At 31.3% G+C, this 11,456-nt stretch overlaps 1 protein-coding gene across 1 annotated transcript in view; it reads right to left on the reverse strand.

Annotated features, from left to right (window-relative positions):
• Positions 1–10,153, reverse strand: part of LOC143247827 (glutamate receptor 1-like) — a 35,204-nt gene extending 25,051 nt beyond the window's left edge. The window contains exons 1-2 of the mRNA XM_076496348.1: positions 9,729–10,153; positions 8,653–8,853 (exon numbers count right to left, since the gene is read on the reverse strand). Of these exons, the coding sequence (XP_076352463.1) occupies positions 8,653–8,853; positions 9,729–9,905 (378 nt within the window). The 5' untranslated portion in view covers positions 9,906–10,153. The remainder of the gene's footprint in view (positions 1–8,652; positions 8,854–9,728) is intronic.
• Between the last annotated feature and the right edge of the window lie 1,303 nt (positions 10,154–11,456).

Genomic DNA, 11,456 nt, shown 5'->3' on the forward strand with positions numbered 1-11,456 from the left:
AAGGATGTGATCTTGGGACAAGATGTATAACTAAGATTGTCGACCAGTAATATTACATCCATCATTTTACTGGATGTATAACTCAGTATGTCCACCAGTAATATTACATCCACCATTCTATACCATGTATAACTTAGTATGTCCACCAGTAATATTACATCCACCATTCTACTGGATGTATAACTTAGTATGTCCACCAGTAATATTACATCCACCATTCTACACCATGTATAACTCAGTATGTCCACCAGTAATATTACATCCACCATTCTACTGGATGTATAACTTAGTATGTCCACCAGTAATATAACATCCACCATTCTACACCATGTATAACTCAGTATGTCCACCAGTAATATTACATCCACCATTTTACTGGATGTATAACTTAGTATGTGCACCAGTAATATTACATCCACCATTCTACTGGATGTATAACTTAGTATGTCCACCAGTAATATTACATCCACCATTCTACACCATGTATAACTTAGTATGTCCACCAGTAATATTACATCCACCATTCTACACCATGTATAACTCAGTATGTCCACCAGTAATATTACATCCACCATTCTACACCATGTATAACTCAGTATGTCCACCAGTAATATTACATCCACCATTTTACTGGATGTATAACTTAGTATGTCCACCAGTAATATTACATCCACCATTCTACTGGATGTATAACTTAGTATGTCCACCAGTAATATTACATCCACCATTCTACTGGATGTATAACTTAGTATGTCCACCAGTAATATTACATCCACCATTTTACTGGATGTATAACTTAGTATGTCCACCAGTAATATTACATCCACCATTCTACACCATGTATAACTTAGTGTGTCCACCAGTAATATTACATCCACCATTCTACACCATGTATAACTTAGTATGTCCACCAGTAGTATTACATCCACCATTCTACTGGATGTATAACTTAGTATGTCCACCAGTAATATTACATCCACCATTCTACACCATGTATAACTCAGTATGTCCACCAGTAATATTACATCCACCATTCTACACCATGTATAACTCAGTATGTCCACCAGTAATATTACATCCACCATTTTACTGGATGTATAACTTAGTATGTCCACCAGTAATATTACATCCACCATTCTACTGGATGTATAACTTAGTATGTCCACCAGTAATATTACATCCACCATTCTACTGGATGTATAACTTAGTATGTCCACCAGTAATATTACATCCACCATTTTACTGGATGTATAACTTAGTATGTCCACCAGTAATATTACATCCACCATTCTACACCATGTATAACTTAGTGTGTCCACCAGTAATATTACATCCACCATTCTACACCATGTATAACTTAGTGTGTCCACCAGTAATATTACATCCACCATTCTACACCATGTATAACTTAGTATGTCCACCAGTAATATTACATCCACCATTCTACTGGATGTATAACTTAGTATGTCCACCAGTAATATTACATCCATCATTTTACTGGATGTATAACTCAGTATGTCCACCAGTAGTATTACATCCATCATTTTACTGGATGTATAACTTAGTATGTCCACCAGTAATATTACATCCACCATTCTACTGGATGTATAACTTAGTATGTCCACCAGTAATATTACATCCATAATTTTACTGGATGTATAACTTAGTATGTCCACCAGTAATATTACATCCATCATTTTACTGGATGTATAACTCAGTATGTCCACCAGTAATATTACATCCACCATTCTACACCATGTGTAACTCAGTATGTCCACCAGTAATATTACATCCACCATTCTACTGGATGTATAACTTAGTATGTCCACCAGTAATATTACATCCACCATTCTACACCATGTATAACTCAGTATGTCCACCAGTAATATTACATCCACCATTCTACTGGATGTATAACTTAGTATGTCCACCAGTAATATTACATCCACCATTCTACACCATGTATAACTCAGTATGTCCACCAGTAATATTACATCCACCATTTTACTGGATGTATAACTTAGTATGTGCACCAGTAATATTACATCCACCATTCTACTGGATGTATAACTTAGTATGTCCACCAGTAATATTACATCCACCATTCTACACCATGTATAACTTAGTATGTCCACCAGTAATATTACATCCACCATTCTACACCATGTATAACTCAGTATGTCCACCAGTAATATTACATCCACCATTCTACTGGATGTATAACTTAGTATGTCCACCAGTAATATTACATCCACCATTCTACTGGATGTATAACTTAGTATGTCCACCAGTAATATTACATCCACCATTCTACACCATGTATAACTTAGTATGTCCACCAGTAATATTACATCCACCATTCTACACCATGTATAACTCAGTATGTCCACCAGTAATATTACATCCACCATTCTACACCATGTATAACTCAGTATGTCCACCAGTAATATTACATCCACCATTTTACTGGATGTATAACTTAGTATGTCCACCAGTAATATTACATCCACCATTCTACTGGATGTATAACTTAGTATGTCCACCAGTAATATTACATCCACCATTCTACTGGATGTATAACTTAGTATGTCCACCAGTAATATTACATCCACCATTTTACTGGATGTATAACTTAGTATGTCCACCAGTAATATTACATCCACCATTCTACACCATGTATAACTTAGTGTGTCCACCAGTAATATTACATCCACCATTCTACACCATGTATAACTTAGTATGTCCACCAGTAGTATTACATCCACCATTCTACTGGATGTATAACTTAGTATGTCCACCAGTAATATTACATCCATCATTTTACTGGATGTATAACTTAGTATGTCCACCAGTAATATTACATCCATCATTTTACTGGATGTATAACTTAGTATGTCCACCAGTAATATTACATCCACCATTCTACTGGATGTATAACTTAGTATGTCCACCAGTAATATTACATCCATCATTTTACTGGATATATAACTCAGTATGTCCACCAGTAGTATTACATCCATCATTTTACTGGATGTATAACTTAGTATGTCCACCAGTAATATTACATCCACCATTCTACTGGATGTATAACTTAGTATGTCCACCAGTAATATTACATCCATAATTTTACTGGATGTATAACTTAGTATGTCCACCAGTAATATTACATCCATCATTTTACTGGATGTATAACTCAGTATGTCCACCAGTAATATTACATCCACCATTCTACACCATGTGTAACTCAGTATGTCCACCAGTAATATTACATCGACCATTCTACTGGATGTATAACTTAGTATGTCCACCAGTAATATTACATCCACCATTCTACACCATGTATAACTCAGTATGTCCACCAGTAATATTACATCCACCATTCTACTGGATGTATAACTTAGTATGTCCACCAGTAATATTACATCCACCATTCTACACCATGTATAACTCAGTATGTCCACCAGTAATATTACATCCACCATTTTACTGGATGTATAACTTAGTATGTGCACCAGTAATATTACATCCACCATTCTACTGGATGTATAACTTAGTATGTCCACCAGTAATATTACATCCACCATTCTACACCATGTATAACTTAGTATGTCCACCAGTAATATTACATCCACCATTTTACTGGATGTATAACTTAGTATGTCCACCAGTAATATTACATCCACCATTCTACACCATGTATAACTTAGTGTGTCCACCAGTAATATTACATCCACCATTCTACACCATGTATAACTTAGTATGTCCACCAGTAGTATTACATCCACCATTCTACTGGATGTATAACTTAGTATGTCCACCAGTAATATTACATCCATCATTTTACTGGATGTATAACTTAGTATGTCCACCAGTAATATTACATCCACCATTCTACTGGATGTATAACTTAGTATGTCCACCAGTAATATTACATCCATCATTTTACTGGATGTATAACTTAGTATGTCCACCAGTAATATTACATCCATCATTTTACTGGATGTATAACTTAGTATGTCCACCAGTAATATTACATCCACCATTCTACTGGATGTATAACTTAGTATGTCCACTAGTAATATTACATCCATCATTTTACTGGATGTATAACTCAGTATGTCCACCAGTAGTATTACATCCATCATTTTACTGGATGTATAACTTAGTATGTCCACCAGTAATATTACATCCACCATTCTACTGGATGTATAACTTAGTATGTCCACCAGTAATATTACATCCATAATTTTACTGGATGTATAACTTAGTATGTCCACCAGTAATATCACATCCATCATTTTACTGGATGTATAACTCAGTATGTCCACCAGTAATATTACATCCACCATTCTACACCATGTATAACTCAGTATGTCCACCAGTAATATTACATCCACCATTCTACTGGATGTATAACTTAGTATGTCCACCAGTAATATTACATCCATCATTTTACTGGATGTATAACTCAGTATGTCCACCAGTAATATTACATCCACCATTCTACACCATGTATAACTCAGTATGTCCACCAGTAATATTACATCCACCATTCTACTGGATGTATAAGTTAGTATGTCCACCAGTAATATTACATCCATCATTCTACTGGATGTATAACTTAGTATGTCCACCAGTAATATTACATCCATCATTTTACTGGATGTATAACTTAGTATGTCCACCAGTAATAGTACATCCACCATTCTACTGGATGTATAACTTAGTATGTCCACCAGTAATATTACATCCACCATTCTACTGGATGTATAACTTAGTATGTCCACCAGTAATATTACATCCATCATTTTACTGGATGTATAACTTAGTATGTCCACCAGTAATATTACATCCACCATTCTACTGGATGTATAACTTAGTATGTCCACCAGTAATATTACATCCACCATTCTACACCATGTATAACTCAGTATGTCCACCAGTAATATTACATCCACTATTCTACACCATGTATAACTCAGTATGTCCACCAGTAATATTACATCCACTATTCTGTAGGATTTATAACTTAATATGTCCACCGTTGATAAAGTTCAGATGTAACTACCACAGTCTGTGTATTTTAGTGCCCTACTGTCTATATATTGAATTAGTAAGACTTTGTCTTATATTTATATTAAAATAGTAGGGTGTACTGTCGTTGTTCTTAGATATTTTTGAAAGTTTCAGTTAAAGGTTGGCTTATTCTTTGATACTGTTTTCAGAATGTGTATAGTGTTTATTTTTCGTGAATATATTTATAACGTGAAACCATGTGACCAGGCCGGATTATTCGGGCCTCATTACCGCTAGAAAATGTTTTGATACTTGGGGCGTCGTTAAACTCGCTTTCTTTGTACGAAACAACATGAATGGAATTGCCTTATCTATTGCTCAAAGTCCAAATGTACGTGAATATATTATAAACGCTTTTATTAGGATCTTTATACACGGCAGTCTAATAAAATGTACTATCAAACGATAAGTTATGTGAGCTCCTTCTTACAAAGTTAAAACATTTCACATATAATTTTGAAATTACGAGGCTTACGGTAATGTGTTAAAACATTTCACACATTACCTTAAGCCTCGCAGTTTCAATATCATTCTCTACTCGTGATAGACTAGGTAGATAATGTTTGGATATTAATGTCTAACCGGATTTAAAAAACATCAACGTTTATAAATGCCACAAATTGCTTTAGAGAGCGGACCATGACGTTGAGACAGAGATTTTATACTAAGGCTGGTAAGACCCTCTAGTGAGAAATTAGAAGAGTGACTCGTGAAGACCTCGCTTTCTAAACGAATCAGCTGACAAAGAAACCTTTATACAAAACTACCAGCAGGGAATTGTTGAATATTAGTGATGTTTACTTACCATCAATCAAGGAACTGAACATGTTAATACAATGTACCAGGTTTTATTATGTTTTCTAATATATCCAACAGAGGGCTAACGTTCGTCTAAGATTTCTTAAGACGTCAATAGTGAACTAATGTTTGTCCACGCTTTCTTAAGACCTCAACAGTGTACTAATGTTCGTCTATGATTTACTAAGACGTGAATAGTGAAGTAATGTTTGTTCATGATTTCTTAAAACCTCAATAGTGCACTAATATTTGTTTATACTTTCCTAAGACGTCAATAATGAACTAATGTTTCTCTATGATATCCTAAGACGTCAGTAATAAAGTAATGTTTCTCTATGATTTTTTATAAACGTTGGTAGTGAGCTAATGTGTTTTTTTAAACGATATTACTTGTTTGATATGGGAGAACGTTATTACTGTTACAATTACCTTCCTAAATTCGTCAATAACGTTATTACTGTTACAATCATCTAAATTCGTCCATCTAACTCACAATAGGGCCACGAAAATCAAATGTTTATGTTGTAAATTATAGTATGTTCTTCCATCTAACGGAAACATTCTATTGTCAGATTTATAATATTTAATAAGCTAATTGAGTATCAACTTTCTAACAGTGCCAGAGGTACACTAAGAAACCAATTTGTTCGATATATATCCATTAAACAATTATTTTACTTTAAGTTCAAACCTGTTAACGACAGATGGTAATGAATGTTTCTCAGCTGACGTTTCTTCGACATAAAAATAATATTTTTACTACGAAGGGTTAATTACTAGCTATATAATAAAATAATATTTTTACTACGAAGGGATAATTACTAGCTATATAATAAAATAATATTTTTACTACGAAGAGATAATTACTAGCTATATAATAAAATAATATTTTTACTACGAAGGGTTAATTACTAGCTATATAACAAAATAATATTTTTACTACGAAGGGTTAATTACTAACTATATAATAAAATAATATTTTAACTACGAAGGGTTAATTACCAGCTAAATAACAAAATAATATTTTTATTACGAAGGGTTAATTACTAGCTATATAATAAAATAATATTTTTACTACGAAGGGATAATTACTAGCTATATAATAAAATAATATTTTTTCTATGAAGGGATAATTATTAGCTATATAATAAAATAATATTTTTACTACGAAGGGTTAATTACTAGCTATATAATAAATTAATATTTTTACTACGAAGAATTAATTACTAGCTATATAATAAAATAATATTTTTACTACGAAGGGTTAATTATTAGCTATATAATAAAATATTTTTACTACGAAGGATTAATTACTAGCTATATAATAAAATAATATTTTTACTACGAAGGGTTAATTACTAGCTATATAACAAAATAATATTTTTACTACGAAGGGTTAATTACTAATTATATAATAAAATAATATTTTTACTACGAAGGGATAATTATTAGCTATATAATAAAATAATATTTTTACTACGAAGGGTTAATTACTAGCTATATAATAAAATAATATTTTTACTACGAAGGGATAATTATTAGCTATATAATAAAATAATATTTTTACTACGAAGGGTTAATTACTAGCTATATAATAAATTAATATTTTTACTACGAAGAATTAATTACTAGCTATATAATAAAATAATATTTTTACTACGAAGGGTTAATTATTAGCTATATAATAAAATATTTTTACTACGAAGGATTAATTACTAGCTATATAATAAAATAATATTTTTACTGCGAAGGGTTAATTATTAGCTATATAATAAAATATTTTTACTACGAAGGATTAATTACTAGCTATATAATAAAATAATATTTTTACTACGAAGGGTTAATTACTAGCTATATAATAAAATAATATTTTTACTACGAAGGGATAATTACTAGCTATATAATAAAATAATATTTTTAGTACGAAGGGATAATTACCAGCTATATAATAAAATAATATTTTTACTACGAAGGGATAATTACTAACTATATAATAAAATAATATTTTTACTACGAAGGATTAATTACTAGCTATATAATAAAATAATATTTTTACTACGAAGAGTTAATTACTAGCTATATAATAAATTAATATTTTTACTACGAAGAATTAATTACTAGCTATATAATAAAATAATATTTTTACTACGAAGGGTTAATTATTAGCTATATAATAAAATATTTTTACTACGAAGGATTAATTACTAGCTATATAATAAAATAATATTTTTACTGCGAAGGGTTAATTATTAGCTATATAATAAAATATTTTTACTACGAAGGATTAATTACTAGCTATATAATAAAATAATATTTTTACTACGAAGGGTTAATTACTAGCTATATAATAAAATAATATTTTTACTACGAAGGGATAATTACTAGCTATATAATAAAATAATATTTTTAGTACGAAGGGATAATTACCAGCTATATAATAAAATAATATTTTTACTACGAAGGGATAATTACTAACTATATAATAAAATAATATTTTTACTACGAAGGATTAATTACTAGCTATATAATAAAATAATATTTTTACTACAAAGGGTTAATTACTAGCTATATAATAAAATAATATTTTTACTACGAAGGGATAATTATTAGCTATATAATAAAATAATATTTTTACTACGAAGGGATAATTACCAGCTATATAATAAAATAATATTTTTACTACGAAGGGATAATTACCAGCTATATAATAAAATAATATTTTTACTACGAAGGGATAATTACCAGCTATATAATAAAATAATATTTTTTCTGTGTTACCTTTTTCAATTGCTCGAAGATACGTTTTCCATGTTCCCACGGAATGAGGGGAGCTCTATTACAAATTATACCCTTCGTACCGTTGTTATAAACTTTACCCCGTCTAAAGTTGTTCCTGAAGAGATCGGGGTTAGCAGCAAGCAGCCGGTCGAACGTACTGAGAATGACTTTCACTCCATCGTAGACAAGTGCGATCTCAGTCTAACGACAGTAGGAAGCATCACAAACAATATAAATGTTAGCTTTCAGTAGTTCTCTAGTGTGATGAGTTCATGTTTAAATAATTTTAAATTTATGGAAGGATTCAGGAATCTAACTATATGTATTCAACAATAGAACTACACTGTATAATATATGTACACATTTGTTACTGTGGGATTCAACAGTAGAACTACACTATATAATATATGTACACATTTGTTACTGTGGGATTCAACAGTAGAACTACACTATATAATATCTGTACACATTTGTTACTGTGGGATTCAACAGTAGAACTACACTATATAATATATGTACACATTTGTTACTGTGGAATTCAACAATAGAATTACACTATATAATATATGTACACATTTGTTACTGTAGAATTCAACAATAGAACTACACTATATAATATATGTACACATTTGTTACTGTGGAATTCAACAATAGAACTATACTATATAACATATGTACACATTTGTTACATTAGGATACGTTCCAATTATATAAATTATACTGATATTACAGTACAGGGTATCCATCTCTGTGTTTTTACTTACAGATATGTAACTAATTATAATACAGGGTATCCATCTCTGTGTTTCACCTTAAAGAGATGTAACTACTTATAATGCAGTGTATCCATCTCTGTGTTTCTACTTACACAGATGTAACTAGTTATAATACAGAGTATCCATCTCTGTGTTACTACTTAAAGAGGTGTAACTAGTTATAATACAGGGTATCCATCTCTGTGTTACTACTTAAAGAGATGTAACTAGTTATAATACAGGGTATCCATCTCTGTGTTTCTACTTACAGAGATGTACCCAGTTACAGTACAGTGTATCCATTTCTGTTTTTTTACTTACAGAAATGTAACTGAAGTTTTTTCCTAACGGTTCCTTCTTTTGCCATTTCAACAGAAGTTTTCGATATTCCAGTCCATTGGGCTGCACCATTCTGAAACCAGTGACGTTTATGGCCCCGAATTCCAGAACTCTCGAGTTCCACGAATCATCCATGACCTCGAGGAAAACGTAGATCATGTAAAAATAATATACCAAAGGTCAGTTTATCACCATGACAACTACCACCACGACGCATCCAATAAAATCAGTTTCATAGCAAGAAATAGAAAATTATATACTGCATATGTAATATATATCTATTATAAATTACAAATAGTGAAAGTCTGTGAACTGTGAAGGGTTAATCCGTGTTCTTCTAACTTTAAAATCAGTCAATATGTATAACTAGTAATATATTAGTATAATTCCCAATCTACGCGGAGGTAAGTCTAAAGAACCAACAATCCACTGCGAACAACATCAACACACAGTAAGACAAACAATTCTATAAACATTAACAACAACATTGAGTTACTGTGAGGCCAACATTTCTGTAAACATGAGGAACAACATCAACATACAGTAAGACAAACACTTCTATAAACATTAACAATAACATTGAGTTACTGTGAGGCCAACATTTCTATAAACATGAGGAACAACATAAACATACAGTAAGACAAACACTTCTATAAACATTAATAACAACATTGAGTTACTGTGAGGCCAACATTTCTATAAACATGGGGAACAACATCAACATACTTTGAGACAAACAATTCTATAAACATTAAAAACAACATTGAGTTACTATGAGGCCAACATTTCTATAAACATGAGGAACAACATCAACATACAGTAAGACAAACACTTCTATAAACATTAACAACAACATTGAGTTACTGTGAGGCCAACATTTCTATAAACATTAACAACAACATTGAGTTACTGTGAGGCCAACATTTCTATAAACATGAGAAACAACATAAACAAACAGTAAGACAAACACTTCTATAAACATTAACAACAACATTGAGTTACTGTGAGGCCAACATTTCTATAAACATGAGGAACAACATCAACATACAGTAAGACAAACACTTCTATAAACATTAACAACAACATTGAGTTACTGTGGGGCCAACATTTCTATAAACATGAGGAACAACATAAACATACAGTAAGACAAACACTTCTATAAACATTAACAACAACATTGAGTTACTGTGAGGCCAACATTTCTATAAACATGAGGAACAACATAAACATACAGTAAGACAAACACTTCTATAAACATTAACAACAACATTGAGTTACTGTGAGGCCAACATTTCTATAAACATGAGGAACAACATAAACATACAGTAAGACAAACACTTCTATAAACATTAACAACAACATTGAGTTACTGTGAGGCCAACATTTCTATAAACATGAGGAACAACATAAACATACAGTAAGACAAACACTTCTATAAACATTAACAACAACATTGAGTTACTGTGAGGCCAACATTTCTATAAACATGAGGAACAACATCAACATACAGTAAGACAAACAATTCTATAAACATTAACAACAACATTGAGTTACTGTGAGGCCAACATTTCTATAAACATGAGGAACAACATCAACATACAGTAAGACAAACACTTCTATAAACATTAACAACAACATTGAGTTACTGTGAGGCCAACATTTCTATAAACATGAGGAACAACATAAACATACAGTAAGACAAACACTTCT

The sequence above is a fragment of the Tachypleus tridentatus genome, chromosome 3 (assembly GCF_004210375.1).
Source record: "Tachypleus tridentatus isolate NWPU-2018 chromosome 3, ASM421037v1, whole genome shotgun sequence".
Taxonomy (NCBI): Eukaryota; Metazoa; Arthropoda; class Merostomata; order Xiphosura; family Limulidae; genus Tachypleus; species Tachypleus tridentatus.